The sequence below is a fragment of the Trachurus trachurus genome (genome assembly GCF_905171665.1).
Source record: "Trachurus trachurus genome assembly, chromosome: 8".
Taxonomy (NCBI): Eukaryota; Metazoa; Chordata; class Actinopteri; order Carangiformes; family Carangidae; genus Trachurus; species Trachurus trachurus.
This window is the reverse complement of record NC_139905.1, coordinates 27603960-27621942: the sequence shown is the minus strand read 5'-3', so window position 1 is coordinate 27621942 and position 17983 is coordinate 27603960. Positions and strand designations below refer to the sequence as shown.

The 17983-nt window shown below is 39.3% G+C and overlaps 2 protein-coding genes across 3 annotated transcripts in view; one reads left to right on the top strand and one right to left on the bottom strand.

The window, feature by feature from the left end:
- Window positions 1–9663, top strand: part of nbr1b (NBR1 autophagy cargo receptor b) — a 49570-nt gene extending 39907 nt beyond the window's left edge. Inside the window, exons 17-22 of the mRNA XM_083978042.1 lie at window positions 56–272; window positions 1175–1420; window positions 2792–2883; window positions 4717–4792; window positions 6869–6962; window positions 7472–9663. Of these exons, the coding sequence (XP_083834168.1) occupies window positions 56–272; window positions 1175–1420; window positions 2792–2883; window positions 4717–4792; window positions 6869–6962; window positions 7472–7645 (899 nt within the window). The 3' untranslated portion in view covers window positions 7646–9663. The remainder of the gene's footprint in view (window positions 1–55; window positions 273–1174; window positions 1421–2791; window positions 2884–4716; window positions 4793–6868; window positions 6963–7471) is intronic.
- The window catches only part of LOC310990612 (histone acetyltransferase KAT7-like), a 384780-nt gene that overhangs the window by 150168 nt on the left and 216629 nt on the right, over window positions 1–17983 (bottom strand). The window lies entirely within an intron of this gene.

Here is a 17983-nt window from a genome sequence, read left to right as displayed (position 1 = left end):
TAATTAGTGATGAGTGAGTCTTACTGAATGCTCTTTTTGTCTTGACCCATGACAGATGAGGCTCAAGAGCTCCACATGAAGAGTGTCTGTGAGGAGTCCAGAGTGAAGAGGGCAGAGAAGGAGCCAGAGGAGGAGAAGGAGAAAGAGGGAGAGGGAGAGGACAAGAGAGAGGGGGCTAGAAGTCGCTCCTCCTCCACCTCCTCAGAAGATTACATTATCATCCTCCCTGATTGCTTTGACACCAGTCGGCCACTGGGGGAGTCCATGTACAGGTATGCAGGAATCGGGAGTTGCCTGTAAAGAGAAAACTGGTTGCATATACAGCTCAAAGAGACCACGTTTACTAATGTTTCTTAAAAAGCATCTGTACATGTACGACACTCGTTTTAAACACCAACACAAACACAACTCGTTCTACTTAATGAGACACTGATGAGTTGATCGATCACCTGAAGGAAGGTTATAAAAACCACTGCTGGGATTAAACATTATCATCACCAAAACCGATTTATAAACTCTTCCTAAGTTAAAATATTCACGTTGTGTTGTTGAGGAATGAATATGAACGATATGTTTTCTTTGCATTAAAGGAACTTCAGGCAGGATTGTTTTAGAGGTAAATACAGAGACTGCTGCTGAAAAACTGTCCCTGAAGGCAACGCGCATCAGCGGTTTTGCATTAATTTCCCTCTAAAACAACTCTGTCTGGTAACGTTCTGTTATTATCTCATAGTGTGGTGAATGTGCAGGTCACAACTTGTCCACCAGAGCGTTTTGGAGTTGTTGGATTGTGTATTTGATGAGTTTGATGAGGGAAACCAAGAAATCCCATTAGCCTCCGTAGAGTAGCTCTGAGCAGCTCGTGGCTCTGCTCCACCGTTCTAAAAATAGCTTGCACCAACAATTAAAGGTAACAAACCTACTGCTAAGACTATAGGGATTATGGCAATGGGTCAATTTGCCAAAATGTTGAACTATCCCTTTAATATAATAAAACAAAAATGTTCATTTTACTCAAAAACAAACCTATAAATAGTAAAACCAGAGAAACTGAACATTTTGAAGTGGTCTGGAGCTTTAATTTAACATACATTCAACACTCTGACTTGTATAATGAGACGAGAGACTTGGTTATTTCAGTCTGTTTAATTCTCCATCTCCTGCTCTGCTCCAGCTCTGCTTTGTCTCAGCCTGGTGACATCCCTGCCAAAACCCCCACGGACACCGATACTCTGTCAGACTCCCCAGGCAGCACTGTGGAGGGGCAGGTGAGTGAAGCCAGTGAAACGGCTCCAGCTGCAGGGTCGGAGCTGTCGGGTACCAGCAGTGCCAACGACATGCTGTGTACATCTCAGACACTGGATGACGAGCCGCTCACGCCCGAAGTGGTGGCACCACCAAATGCCATTCTAATGCCAAGGTCAGTATATCCCAATATAATTGATTTGAATCATCACTTCCTCCATGTTTACCAAGCATGATGTCTAACCCTATAGAAACAATCATGTCATACTCACACTAGAGGTGGTTAATCGGTCCGACTTCCCGATTCGATTACGATTACCGTAAAACACCAAATAAAGGCCCGGGTGTTTATTTTCTTAAAGAGATAGTTCAACATTTTGGCAAATTGGCCCATTGCCATAATCGCTATAGTCATACCAGTAGGTTTGTTACCTTTATTTGTCGGTGCAAGCTATTTTTAGAACGGCGGAGCAGAGCCGCAAGCTGCTCAGAGCTATGCTACGGAGGCTAATGGGATTTCTTGGTTTCCCTCATCAAACTCATCAAATACACAATCCAACAACTCCAAAACACTCTGGTGGACAAGTTGTGACCTGCACATTCACCACGCTATGAGGTAATAACGGAACGCTATGAGACGGAGCAGTTTTTGAGGTAAATACAGAGACTGCTTGCTGAAAAACTGGAAAAACTGTCCCTGAACGCAACGCGTATCAGTGGTTTAGCATGAAATTATCTCTAAAACAACTCTGTCTTGTAACGTTCCGTTATTATCTCATAGCATGGTGAATGTGCAGGTCACAACTTGTCCACCAGAGCATTTAACACAATAAAATCATCATTTGTCAACATTCGTCTCACATCATGGGTCCTAAAGCTAAAGCTGAAAGGACGTTATTGATGGAGAAAAAATAATAGTGGACGGAAATGGAAACATTTTATGATACAACACATCTGTTCTACAAGAAAACAAACAGAAAAGTAAAAAATCACGGAGTAACGCAACAGCAAAGCAACCTCATTAAGGCAAAGTGATGTTTACGTTTGCGTCTCACTTATACACGGCTGTTATCACGTCAGCGTGTAGCTCCCCGTGATGTTGTGATCTCGGGTCTCAAGCTGCTTTGGGCTCCGGAGACAGAGAGGGTTTGATACGTCAGTCGGAGCTTAACCGACACGGAGACGAACGGAAAGGAGACGAGTGTGGGACCTGTTGTCATGTTGCTTTGAGCCCAGACTGAGATGCAGTTAAATCCTTCATGACAGTAACCGCAGGAGTCACTGTGTATTCCCTGTTTTGTATTACAATTTAAAAAACTAAATAATAATTGATTTTTGGGAAATTTAATAATGGGCTCATAATCGTCCATACAATAATCGTGATTAATCAATAACTAACTTTTTTCACCACCCCTAACTCACACTAGTCTTCTCACCTTCCATTTTTAATTAATTATAGTATAGTGTGTTTTCCTGTGTATGTTTCTTTCGTTCAGTGTCTGTTGCACAGGAAATGATTGAAAAATCTCTTGCTCTTGACTTTCAGTCCAGAGACTAGTGGAGAAACAGATGTTGGTGCTGCAGTTGGGGAAGGGGCCAAGGGCTCTCAAGAGGACCAAAATGGTGACAGCGAGTATGGTAAGCTCATTGCCATGTCACTCACTACCACTGATGAAATAAACAAGACTTAGGGCTCTCTCTCATTTCAGCACCAATCACAACCCAAGTGTCTTTCCTGTTTTCAAACAGACGCAAAAAACCAAAAAGGCTGGCACCCACCTCTTTGGTGTGTTGGTTTTGAAACAAGGTGTCGTCTGGTACAACGTAGGCTATATTGTGGTTGGTGGTTGATGAGATTTATGAAATGTTGATTGGTCCAAAGGTTTACAGTACCTACGGGTCCAATAAAAATAACCTGAACCTGTAGTCTGGGTTAATATGTCAAATTCCAATGGGTTGTTCTTTATCTCTTTTAAAGGCCCAGTGTGTATAATTGGGGGGAAACTGTGACATCCAGCATTCATATTCTAGTTTGCAGCGCTCACTCACTTGCTCGAACTCACCCCTCCCGTCGGCAAAGTGACGGTGGCCTCCGAGGACAAACACGTTCACAAACTAACCGCTTACTGATAACTAGGGATGCATCGATACCACTTTATTCCAAAACGAGTAGTGTATGAGTACTTGCATTTGAGTACTCACCGATACCGATACCAAGTACTTACGCCATTACACGTATGATTTTTAAAACATTTTTCCACAGTCAAACACAAATTTAAGAAAGTTATCATATCCTGAAATGTTTAATCAAAGAGGAACTATGCAAGTCTGGTCACTTTTCCTCTGTTTTGCTAACCCTCCTCTCAGCCATGTGCATTTGTTTACAACGAAGCCAGCGGAAAATCAATACATGGAGCAGTGGATAACGTTATACAATGTTACGACGTGTATGTTTGTGTAGTCTTAACCGCCATGAACAAAAGATTACGGGTTACGGAGCGTGTTTGTGTCAAGGTGTATCAGACTTTGGTAAATAGGCTACGTATTTACAGGAGCAACATTCGATTTTTGCTAATTAACAGCCTTATAAGTTACACACTGTTCCTTTAAGGGTAGTGTTTTTTTAATGTAATATCGAATAAACCATCTAAAGAGCCATCTCCCATTCCCTGTAAAAGTCAGGTGCGGCATATTTTCAATATATCGCCATCGTATTTCACACAGAGATAGCCTCTGGTTTTGCTTAGCTGATCATATTTTCTTTCTGACCAGAGACCAGATCTGACTCACGCACACAGCAGCTCCTTGGGATAAAGAAGAGCTGAATGAACCAATGTGTTATACACAGCTCTACATCGGCACAACATGAAACACTTTTGAAACATCTGATGGTCAGAGAAGTTAAACTTTCAGATTATAATGGGGAAAAAAGTGATTTTAGTGGTTTTACCAGGTAGTAAGAAAGAAGCTTCTGTGTGGCACCTTGTGCAGGAGACCTCCATGACACATGGTTGTACTATTCACAACATGTCACAAAGTTCCAGCCTTTGTGGACTGTATTATTATATTCCACCTTGTTGTTACACTCTGCTGGTGTGTAACAGGACGATTCATGAAAATAAATTATTTTCATATTAGAACAATTACATACAAGTATAATGATTAAAAATGTAATAATCCACATGTACGGTGTTTGACCATTTTCAATAAATGCAGGGATTCAGTCCCTCTGTTGGCTGGGAGGCAGCCAAGGAGCATTGTTCTGCCCCCCTGGGGTAGATTCCGGCCATGACGTCAAGTGAAACTATGAATAGAAATGTTTGCAGACTCTGTTTGCAAACTGCTTCAATCCCATCAAATCCCATTAATCCCATTCTGCCTCATTTACTTTCTTTTTTTTTCTTTCGCCCTGTTTTCAAACTGGATGGATGTGATGGAAATCAGGATAATGTGATATCTGTTGTCCCACAGCCTCTGGTCCAGAGCACAGCCAGGGGGACGATATAGAAGCTACTGAGGGCACAGAGGACAACCCTGAAGATCCCAGGTCTCTCTCTCTCTCACACACAATTGCCAGTCACAGTTGCTAGTGTTACTAAAGGTTAAAGTCCAGTATGGTTATGGTAATCGCTGTCAGCATGGCTGGATTTTGTTTGATTGCACTGAAGTGTGTGTCTACTACCTACCAAGTAATATGCAGGGAGTGAGGCAAGTTTTAGACACTGTTGCAAGTAAGACGCAGAACAGATCCAACAAGTCGCATGTCAAATTAGAGGCAAGGGTCATGAAGAGTTTCTGTTACATAACATCATATTACCTCTGCCAAGAAGCTTATAGGAGAGGATCTTGGAAATGTTTTTGTCACTTCTTGTGAAGGATTGTTTTCTCTTGGCAGATATGAGCACTAGTGAACTCTTCTAGTAATGTCTAATACTCCTGAAAGTGGAACTTGCATTGTGCACTTAGTTTGTTTTGTTAGTTTTGTTGGACTTCTTTGGGCTTCCAATGAAAGCTGGTGTGCAGTCAGTGCTGAGAAGTCACCCAGTCATGTTTCTAGAAAAACACAAATAAAAAGTTATTAATTAAGTATTAAGGGATAGTTCACCCAAAATTCAAATTTCACTCATTATCTACTCACCCTCATGTCGACTAAGGGCTGGGAGAAGTTTGTCCATATGACGGTTGCGAACGGGGCTCAATTTTCTTCGTCCAAAAAGACACACCAAAAAACATCCAAATACCTCCATAGTGCTCGTCTGTAATGTCCCTCTTGTATTGAAGCCCCGACATGAGAAATTGTTCCGAAAAAAATTAAATAAGTCTAGATTTTAAGCTTGTTTGTAGCGGAAGCTCCCAGCACTGCTCTTCCTGGTCCGTCCAAATCGCGCGATTTGCATTGACACCGGTGCAAATCTCGCGAGATTTGGACGGACCAGGAAGCAAGCTTAGACGACACTGCACTTGTGGGTCTGCTTAACCATGGCAATGACGTGGCCTATAAAAAAGAGGCACACTCTTTTGCCAAATGGTGTGATACAAATTTTTTACAGCTGAATGTGGGTAAAACAAAAGAGCTAATTATCGATTTTAGAAAGAAAAAAGAGGAGGCTGTCCCAGTGACAATTAATAATCAGATAATAGAAATTGTGGAGTCCTACAAATATCTTGGTGTCCATTTGGACAATAAGCTCAACTGGAAGGAAAACACTGGGGTCCTTGTAAAGAAGGCTCAGTCCAGGCTTTTCTTTCTAAGGAAACTTAGATCCTTTGACATCAGCCCAAGGCTGCTAGGCATTTTCTACCAGGGTATCCTGGCTAGTGTCTTATTTTATGCTGTTCTGTGCTGGGGAGGCAGTATACCTATTGACGACAAGAACAGGATTAATAAAATAATCAAGAGGGCTGGCTCAGTGATTGGTTTTAACCCAGATAAGCTTGAGGTAATAGTGGAGAAGAGAACAAGGACCAAGTTGAAAACAGTCCTTCTCTATGATAACCACCCACTCCACAATATATTTAGGGATCTTAAAAGCTCCTTCAGTGAGCGGTTAGTGATGCCTCGGTGTTCTACTGAACGACTCAGACGCTCCTTTGTTCCTGCAGCAGTCAGATATTTTAACCACAAATAGCGGCTGTCCATTGTTGTTGTTGTTGTTGTTGTTGTTTTTTTTTATCTTCTGGAGGTGTATATTTATTTATTTATCTTTGCCTATATTAATATCAATTTAAATCACTTGCTTTGAGCAGCCTACTCTGTTGTATGAAGTATCCAATCATGTTGATAAGTTTTGTGCAATGGTATGGAAATGTTTGTATTGTTTGTTAAGTGATGTTTGTGTTTTTATTGCGTGGCAAAGCAGTTTCCCCTTGGGGATCCATAAAGTTTTCTAATCTAATCTAATCTAATTAGAACATAGACTTTTTTTTTTTTCGGCACAATTTCTCATGTTGGGGCTTCAATACAAGATAATACAAGATAATGAGTGAAATTTGAATTTTGGGTGAACTATCACTTTAAAGGTAGAGTCTGGAGATTTATGCTCAAGTCAAGTCAAGTTTAGTCATTTTACAGCAGAACTTTAGATACTGAGTTGTCACATTATAGATTATTGTTTCTCCTCAGGAACCCAGGCATCACCAGCGGCCTGGTGAAGGGAGCTCTGTCAGTAGCTGCTTCTGCTTACAAAGCCCTGTTCACTGGACAAGGCCCCACACAGGTCAGCAAGTGGTTTATATAATTATGTTATTTCATAACCCATTTTTATCTCTGTGTAGTTAAGAAGTTCTTTTTAAAGTTCTCAAATTAGAGATGCACCTCTAAGTTTTTTTTTTTTATCTGACCTTAGTTGGAATCCTCTAATGGTACAGTAACGTGTATCTATGGATACCAAGACTGATCTGTACTTTCATCTTACCATCTGCTATTGCTATTTGCTATTTATTATATGTCCTATACATTTATTTGCTGTTGTCTGCTGCTGCAACCCTGTATCGTATCTTATCTTATCTTATCTTATCTTATCTTATCTTATCTTATCTTATCTTAAGCTGCAATATTAAGAAAGGGTTGAAATAGAATTTACATCATAGTATCATGTCATAGCTGCCGCTGCTATAAGTCCCTCCTGTTTGGAGAGTTTCTGTTTGAGGTGGGGGCAGCCTGGTATTATCGAGTTTTTAATCAACAGCAGGTTCAATGGATTGATGAGATGATATTTCCATTTAGCCTCCGGTTGACTCATCCACTCAGGACACCATGATGGCCGTGTTGGTGGAGATGGGCTTCGCGGACCGACTACTGAACCAGCGGCTGCTCAAGAAACACAATTACAACCTGCTGGATGTCGTCAACGAGCTCGTTCAGATGACCGACAATGACTGGTACTCCACTCACTACTGACACAAGAAGTTCAAGTTGTGAAGGAGGAAGAAAAAAGGACACGGGGAACAAGAACAATGATGGGTGATGAAAGAGGTGGAACAAAGACATTCATTTGTGTTCATTTATGTTTTTCAGTCCCTCTGCTTAATCTCTGCTCTGACTGGTCCAGTCGGAGGGAAAACAAACTGGGAACTCTGTGAACCTGTATAAACTATCAAACACCACCTGCCTGTGGTATTACTTTCAGTATAGGTGCTTTTTTTTTTGCTTACCAGTTTAAAAGAGAGTTGGGAAAAAAAAGAGACATGTTCCTAGAGTCTCAAATGATTGAGGTTAAAATATAACATTTCAAAAACACGAAGGCCACATAGCCCATGAGCACTATAGCAGCGTGCAGCAGTGAAACAATGTTGAAGCTAACTGGTGGTACCACAACATCGAAATAGAAAACATTAATCATTCATTAGTTTTTTAAATGAGACAGAGGCACTTTCCTGCTCTACTTTCATCTGGGAAAGTAATGATTAGTCATTGTCAAGTATTCACATCTGCACTGAGAGGAGAGGAGATCCCCTGGACCTATTTATTGCATATTTCACTTTTTTATTTATTTATTGCTATTACTGCTGTATTTGCGATAGTGCTACTTTAAGTCCTACCAGACTATGGTGAACTTTTTTGCACTACCTTGCAAAGACTGTGGTGCTAGGGGTCGTCACTAATTGCAGGGCTATTATTCAGTAAACTACTGTATTTAGTGAGCCATTGACTGACTCTTTTACAACAACTTTCCAAGCTAATGGGACATACAGTAAAGTTCGCGCACACACCGTCTACCCCTGTCTTGCATCAGGTCAACTGCACACATTTGCATGTTTAAGTTCACTTGAATGGAATGGATGCAAAAGGGGAGGAGTTTACCTACAAGCGATTTAAACTTCATACAGCATTTCCATTGAAATGAAGTAATGATTGCAAAATGCTTTTGTTGGAACTGCTGGTATGACTGAGCCTGGAAGGTTCCGTCTTGGGTTTATTAGTTCAGGTGAATTCATTAACAAGTGTCTTACTGTGCCACCCTCTGCATGCACGTGTTTGTCACATGTTCCAAGTACACAATGCTCAAGAATGTTGCCAATGGTAGCATTAGCTAGACAAGCCAATAGTTAGTATTAGTTCAAACACAATTATAGCTCTGGTTCTTTAGTCTGGATTGCAAAACATGGCAACTACAGTAAGCACTGGTCTGGTTCAGGCCTCATCAGAACAAATCTGATCACTGAAGTTGTTGCAATGTTGAACATATCAGAACATGATATAAATCTGTCATTACAACATTTGTTCCTAGGGATCTATTTTAATATATCTTGTTTTATTAGTCTGTATTGTACATCATGGGCAGAACTGCTGTGTAACAAATGTTAGACTTTTATGTAGTAAATATGATAAAGTCTCTTGATTTGTTATCATTATATAGGGTCTAAAACAGACATTTCAATTAATTATGAGTTTTATATATGCCATACGAGAAGATATCCAAATTGCTCGTCCCCAATCTCATTAGGTAGTGTTTTTGGTGCTGAGTAATGCCACCTGCACTGGCACCACATCATGTTTTACAAGCTGATTATTTGCTCGTGTATGTCAAAGTATCTTAGATTTTGGCTGCATTTTTATTAGCACTTATTTTCTATCTTTGTTTTGTTTTGTTTTGTTTTTGTCAGTATTACCGGAGAATACACAGACACTGATCTCAGACACCTATTACTGTAATGTCTGTAACCTGCTGTAGATGATTACATGACCACTGAAAGCAAAACATTCCTCTGTATGACTCTGGATCTGGTTTTCAGCCTGTAACTAAAAGTTTCAGTGTGCTTCAAATGAACTATAGTTAATTCAAGCCTTTTGATACCTTTGCATACCTTGCTAATTGCAGCATGATTATCAAATTGTCCAGTCAGACTCTTCTGTCCGCCATATGACAGGACGTTTCACACAGTTTGGTTCATTTGAAACAAATACATTGACCGTAGGTGTAACGGAGGGTCCGGGACGTGCAAACCCGACTGCCAAGCGGTCATTGACCTCTTGGCAAAACGGTTTGCATCGTCGCCCACCATGGAGCCAGATAACACCGGCTACATAGGCAGGTGTAAGATATGTGAACAAACTCTGGTAGAGCTGTCACACAGGACAGACACTTGTCATCTCTGCTGTTCCATTGTCATTTGCTCAGAAAACGGACCAATCACAGGACTTTAGGGGAGATAGATGTGGTGTTTCACAACGTCACAAATACATTTGATAATCAGGACACATACTACATACTTCAGTAGGTGTGTTTGGGGGTTTCTGTAGTAGAAAAGAAAATCAAAACCAAAACACTAATGTTTTACATGCACGGTCTACTCCTAGTAGGCCGCTACAGCAATTCCTAATTAAAGGGACAACGAGGAGTTTCACCGTCGGCAGAACGAAAAATTCCGCTACAATAAAAAAGTCTCATATTAATGTGGATGAATCTACGTTACCCACACTTGTTAATGGGCCCATATTTCGATAAATATATTGTTTTGTCTCTATTGTTATTTTGTTATTATTAGTGGTGGCGGAAATGCTGGGCGAGCCGACCAGCGTTTCCTTACTTTCGGTTTCGCGGCGAGTCATGAGAATAACGTAGCCGAATCGCCGTTTATGGTCGGAACTACGACGGTATGTGATCGTCTTCGAACCTCTGACTTTAATTCTTGATGAATGAAAACATGAGTCCGTCTTGCGCCGGTCAAAGAATTTCACGGTGCGTGCGGAAGCTCATAAATGTAGTGTGAAAACACTTCGCTTTTCCAAAACTCCTCGTTGTCCCTTTAAATTTGCTTCTAACAAGCCAGCATGAATACATAACAGACCAGAGATTAAAATAACAATAAAGCAAGCTACAGGTGAGGAGGTATTAGATGATGTAATGAATTCTCCCTTTGAAGCACACAGACAAAGTCTTTGGAAACATCTCACTCCAGTCTTTCTCTCGTAACATTACACATGATAAAGGTCTTCACTAAAAAAAACTGCTTAAAGTGACTGTTGAGTGAAACAGGGTCCAGTATTTTTTAGTGAATTAAAACGGCAAATTCACATGTTCATATTAATTTGTTTTGTACTTCTTCGGAACGGAAAGTCTTGGAGCTTATGTACTTGCTTTGGCACAGCACATTAAGAGTTTGTACAGTACAATCTTTCCGAACTTTAACTGGAATCAAACAGTGTGTGACAGTGTGAAATGTGTATCTTTTTTTCCTCACTAATATGTGAATACAGAAACCACCTATACAGTATTTGGAAGCATTAGTTAAAGAATTGAGATTGATGTGTTTACTTTTTTTTTTTTCTTCTGAAAGCTTGAAGGCTGATTGGAAATGTAAAGCTCTAGAGCTGTGGATGTTGTGTTGTCAGGCTTATTGTGTGACGGATGAATTTGCTATCCTGTGTGTGTGTGTGTGTCTGTGTTGTCTTTTGGAGGAAATGTTTACCAGATTGATTAAAGATTGTCTTTTGTTTGCACATGAGAGGACTTCAAGGATTTGGGGTTGGAGTCAAACAAACCATCAAATCAAATGGCACTTGTTGTAGGATTATTATTATAAATGGTTTGCATACCTGATACCAGTATCAGATTTAGCACAGAGACGCTAACTGTATTTTTGTTTGTTGCCAAGGTGCAAATTCAAATAAAATCTTCTGTCTTGAAAATTAAAATATATTGACTAACTATGGAATGAAATGAGTGAATATTCACTTATTATTTCTGCTTTCATGTCTGTATGTGTGGCACGGGGGGTACAGCAAGAAGGTTCTGGGTCACCCAAACTTTGGTAGAAGTTTATTACTTGAATAAAAATCTTAAAGTATCTTATACTGTATGTACTTTGATTAAGTATCAAAACATTTTTTTTCAAGTAAAACAAAGAAAGACATGAACTTAAAGGGATAGTAGCATTTTTTTTTAAGTGGGGTTGTATGATCTACAAATAGCCCCTAAGTACTTTAATTGCAGTAGAAGACTCTCTGCACTCCTCCCGTTAGCAACGCCAGCCCATAGCCTTGCCCAGAGATTTACAACATACGGCCTATTTTCGTGGCCTAAAAGAGGTTTTACCTGAAAAAAAAAAACACAGTTCCATTGTTCGCTATAATATAATTTTTTCCAGCCCCTCAAAGTGCAGGAAAAATGCTTTTAGGCAGCGAAAATAGGCCGTTTCTTTGGGTCCATTCACAACAATGTATGTTGTAAATCTCTGGGCAGGGCTATTTGTAGATCATACAACCCCACTTTAAAAAAAAATGCTACTATCCCTTTAAATGTGGCTTCCTTTTCATAAGCATAATCCTTAAACATCAAATTCAAAGACTTTTCCAGGACTTTCCTGGCTAAACTCCACTAAATTCAAGGATGAAACAAAGCATAATTATAAACTTTCATGGGGCAGAAAAAGGACTTTAATTTGGCAGGAAGAGACTTTCAACAGTGTACAAAAACATTTCCTGCAAATACAGCCAGTGGGTTGAAACGTTAACCACCCCAGAGTTCAGTACATTCACAATTTTTTTCCAGGGAGTCATTGTTTGGAGTTGTAATACTAGCAGCAGTGCCTGCAGCAGGTGCTTCCATGATGACATTCGTCCTAATGGACAATGCATGTCTACTGTACTTCCCCTTCAGTTGCTTATAGCACAGGTGTTGTGTCACTAACTCGAATTGGCGCTTTAACTTGCTATCTAGGATCAATGATTCACCAAAGCTGCCAATGGAGCCTGAAATCCAGGACTGGGCCTGACTTCTACCTCACCACTAATACTTTAAATACACTATTATGAATAAACTGGATTCTTTAATCAGGTACCTGAGACAAATGTATTTTAATGCAATACAATCGTATTCCTTGATAACAAAACCTGTGTCATATCCAAAGACAGATGAAAAGCAGAAAAAAGGAAAAAGAGGACAGACAAAACTAATAATACCCTACTACTCAGCTGGACACGACTGATATCATCCCTCAATACACCTTTTATAATCCTTATCTTGGCGATGATATCACCTTTCTTATTCAAACCAATCCAATCATAGACAATGGCGTCACACTGGCTTTGATATTTCACAAAAATGCTGAGTAGACAAACTTTCTGTGATGGTGGCATACAGTACGTGAGACACACAGTGGGGACACACAGACTTCCCTGGCTTTAGACCTGAAGCTGTCCTTTTTTTTGAACAGCTCTGACGGCCCAGAGGTTCGTCTTGTGTTAGCTTTCTGCTACCATCTATGGTGTTAGGGTCACTTTTTACCCGTGTTTTACAGTAAATCAGCTGTAAAATACCCTAAGAACATTCTTTTTCATCCAATTTGTTTTTCTTCTCTTGGTTTTTCTTCTCTTGGTTACATTGTTAGGCTTCCTTATCCATGCAAATATTGGTTTTAATATTTTTTTGGTGTGGGTCCCTGGGCCTTTTTTGTCAGTATACACCATGTCATCAATTGAACCTTCCTCTTGTCAGCTTTCTGCTGCCATTTATGGTGTTAGGGTCGGTTTTGTTTCTCATCTCTTGGTTACATTGTTAGGCTTCCTTATCCATGAAAAGGTTGGTTTTGCACTTATGATTTCAGTTTTAACTCTCATTATTGTTCTTATCGTTATAACCGGGTCAACATTTTAACCAGAGCATTTTAGAAATTTGTGAAACTTTTTTTTTTGTTTCTGACAAAGTCAAAAATCCTTGATGCTACAAACAAATTTATGTGGTACTTCTATGCATTTATAACCTGAAAACGGGTCACTGGTGACCCGAACACAAGAGGAAGGAATAGTGTTACATCCTAACTCCTCTGCACCAGTCTGTCATTTTAAAACGTTACAAAGCTAATAAGTTCAGTGACAGGTAACAAGTGATCAAATATTGCAGCACTGGAGTTCCCCAAGGCTGTGTGAGTTCACCCATCCTGTTCACACTCTATACAAATGAGTGCAGGAGCACACAGCCTTGTGTTCCAAGCTGGCTCAAAGATTAAATTTCCTCCATAAACTTAGGCTATATGGAGTACACCCTAATACTATGCTTATAATCTGAAAAATGGATAAAGCTACTTTCAAAATTCTTGTTTTATTTTGTTGACATATTAGAGTCAGAAGTTTTTACTGAGGGGATTTTGGATATCTCTTTTTATCACTCTGTAAATAAGAAAATACTGTCACATGCCCTAAAAAAATCTAATTTCGCCTTGTTTTTAGGAACAAAATGTTGTATAAATCAGGCTGTGAATGATATATCAACAATCCCCTCTGTAAAAACCTTCAAAATATAGACAGGAATAAAACTGGAAGGTTTGGTGTCTGTAAGCTGCTGAAGTGGAGATTTTTAGCTCGGAGTCTGAGGAAAAACTATTTTTGAGAAAACAGCCTTTAAAGACTTGTAAAATTCCATAGATTGTTGATGTAAATCATACTTTTACGATTGGTTGCAGATACAGAAATTTTCGGAGCCTACATAATTGTTCAGGAGAGAGAGAGCTCTACAATGACACCTGACCTGACATGGGTCAGACAACAGCATGTTAACTTTTGGTGAATTTAGGAGAAATCTACTGACGAAAGAGACAAAATGAAGTAAAATAAAAACCTTAATGTGGATGTTAAGGAAGAAAAATAGCCCAAAATCTCAAAATTGATCAGTGCATGAAAAAACAGTGTTTTTGCCTGTAAGTCCCTACATACTCAGTCAGGATACACATCATTTTATACTACACTTTCTTGCTGTCCAACAGATTGCTTCTGATTCTGTTTGTGTTTGTATTCATGAAGGGGGAAGATGTACTGATAACAGTAACTGTCGTAAAGAGAGGCGGGGCCAATGGGGATTTACGGCTGCTGTAAAGTGTTTTGTTTGGGAAATATAGAAACAAAGTAATGTGCGGGTGGTGAAAATTCTACTCAAGTGTTTGCATCATATTACATTATAACACAGATAAATAAATAAAAAAGTCCATACATATGCAAACATTTACAGTGTGTGTGTGTGGGGGGGATCATATGACATTTTGTTATTAACACCCATGACGAGTACCTAATGGAACAAGAGGCACCTTTTTTGTGCTGTTAACAAAATGATTTGCACAGGACAGCACCAGGAAACAACCTATTACTTAAAACTCCACTCTTTGTATACTATGGCCCCTCGAGGCTGGTTCCAAAAAGCTAGACGATCCCCATGGACCTCCATGACCAACATTACAGCAGAAATGTTTACAGTCTGATACAAGAAAAAAATGGTTTAGCTTTCACAAAAAGGCTACGTTGACAGAGGTGTTGAAGAGCCTCCAGGGAGCTCTGGCTCCAGTCCACTGATAACGGCTCGTCATTACACAGAGTCCTGAGGCGGACTGTGGAGTCTTGCACTTGAGGATTCGCAGCTACAGTCGGATTGCGTTGACTAAACCAAACTATGTTTCGTATAGTGTAAATACATGCATGGCAGGAGAAGACATTGACTGTCACATGTTGTACTCCTAGCAGAGAGAGGGAGGACGTGATGAGTTCACCATCTGGAACTGAGCCTGGGAGTCTATCCAGAAAAAAGCAGGAATGTATGAAGGCCACAAGGTCAATCTAAACACTCATTTATATAGCTTAAGTGGAAACAGACGTGTGTGTACCCTCATGTTAGAGAGCGCATTCTTAAATGTGCATTAATTTGAACTGTATGTATATGATCCATTAATTCAGTTTGGGTGCAGTGTATAAACATTAATGTGTGTGTGTGTGTGTCCGTCCTGATGGCACAGCATTCTTTAACATCAGAATGTTGTGTTCTCAGGTCATCTGCCTTCACAGACACGTCAAGGGCAGTTACACACGTGGGATGTGTGGGAAAGTAAGTTGGACATGCCCCCACCATGTTCGATTTTCACATAACCTAAAAAAAAAATCCTTAAAAAGACATGTCAGGTTGTGTTCCTTGCAGAGGCGTCGTATTATGTTAGCTGCATTAGTCTTGTTCCTAACTTTTGACAGGCACAAAAGTGTGACATTTAACACTGTTTTCTTTGTGAAAAGAAGAGATTAAGGGTAAAGGACTTTCACAAAAGCACGACACATGACACCATTTTAGTTTTTAGGGAGAAAAAATGATTGAATGGAGAGTGCAAACAACATCCAGCAAACACAAAAACAGCCTGAAACCTAATAGGCTACACTACAATACAATATAGATCAGGCTTCCTTCCTACAGCAAAAAAATCATGATATGGATCTAAAATCTTTTAGCTCTGGGCACTTTGACATTAACATCTAGTTAAATTCTACTTCATACTTCACACTTTTACTTTTACAATATTTTGTATAATTTATTCCAATTATCGGCATATTTCATTATAATTAATCACAAAAATACAGGGAAAAGCTAAAGTGTCCATTCAAAACTGGTGGAAGCCCACAGTATACTGTATATAGGTCACGGATAAGACAGTTGTAAAGAAAATTGTTTATTTTATGATACACATTTTACATGTTGTACTTCTGAGGTACGTTTCAGACATTTTAATGATCCTAAAAGAAGGATGGAGTAACAAAAGCCTTTCAGACAGAATTTACTAATCAATGTCCGTGTTTTTGTGCACATATGTATGGAGTGTGTTTGTGCGTGTGTTTGTACTGTAGGCCTACTTCAAATAACACACAAATAAGGATTTTCTTTTCACTGAAACCCGGATGCTTAGTTTGTTTCTTCAAGCTGGAAAGACGGAAATACTAATCATGGGCTCAAAAGCTCAGAGAGAGAAACTGGCCTCTTACCTAAACAAACTTGGTCTAAACCCAAGTCAAGAGGCAAGAAACCAGGAGTGACATTTGATTGAGATTTTAATTTCAAACCACATATACGCTGTGTCACAAAAACAGCATTTTATCGTTTAAGAAACATCTCTAAAGTGAGGCTGTTTCTCTCTCTGAGCAACACAGAGAGACTAACTAATGCTTTTATAACTAGCAGGCTAGACTATTGCAACGCTCTCCTCTCTGGTCTACACAAGAATACAGTTAAAAAGCTGCAACTGATCCAAAACTCTGCAGCACGAGTCCTCACTCAGACCAGAAGGAGAGCACACATTACGCCGATTTTAAAATCCTTGCACTGGCTGCCTGTTAGTTTCCATATTAGTTTTAAAGTTCTCTTATTAGTTTTTTAAGCACTCCGTGGATTTACACCAGATTATATCTCAGAGATGCTTTTATTGTATGAACCAGGAAGACCCCTCAGATCCTCTGGCTCCTCTCTTTTAGTATTTGTTCTGCTCTGAGGAGCAGAACAAAAACATTTGGTGATGCTGCTTTCAGCCACTTTGCCCCCAAACTGTGGAACAGCCTGGCGGAGGATCTGAGAGAAGTTACAAACATTGACACTTTCAAACGTAGGCTAAAAACCCATCTCTTTTATTGTCCAACTGGGACAATAAAGAGAACTTTGAACTTTAATCTGGCTTTTATGTTATAGTCTCATCGTGATTTTATTCTATTTTACAGTTTTACATTCTTCTATTTTATTACTTTGTTCTCTCTTAATATCTTTCTTTTGAGTGTTTTTATATTTTGCCCTATATTTCTATCCTGCATTTTATTCTATTTTATTAAATTTTAGTGTTGTTAAAAGTTGTTATTTTTTTACTATTGCTATATCTTATTGTTGTTTTTAATCATGCATTGCATTAGTCTCCATGTCTTTGAACAGCTTTTATTTGCTTTGAAAGGTGCTATATAAATCAAATTTGATTGATTGATTTGATAGCTGTGATCATTATTATTAACAATGCATAGTACTATAACTATATATAGTACTATATATATAGAACTATACTGCCCTACAAAGGCAAAGTGCAGTATCTGCATTTTAAAAAAAAAAAAAAATGTTTTGACCAATCAAAAGTGTGGCAGATTCTCCGGTAGAATTTGATATTGGTACTGCTAAAATTTCCGGAGTTATTGGGATTTTTATTTTGCTGTAAGTGCAGTATCTGCCATAAAACAGACAAAATTGGTCAGAAAGACAAACTACAAAATACATTTAATTCAGTCCACCTTTATCTAATCAATAGACTTGGTAGTTATTCATAATTTGATGCTTAAACCTGACAATGAAAAACACAAAAAGCTGTTTTTCTCAGTTTGGCATTTTTACAGATACTGCACTTTGCCTTTGTAGGGCAGTGTAGTCCTATGGCTGTGGACACTGAAGGTTACATAAAGTCACAGGTCTGTAACTTTTCTAAAGCAGGGGGAGGGGCGATTATTTATGGAATCCATGTAGAT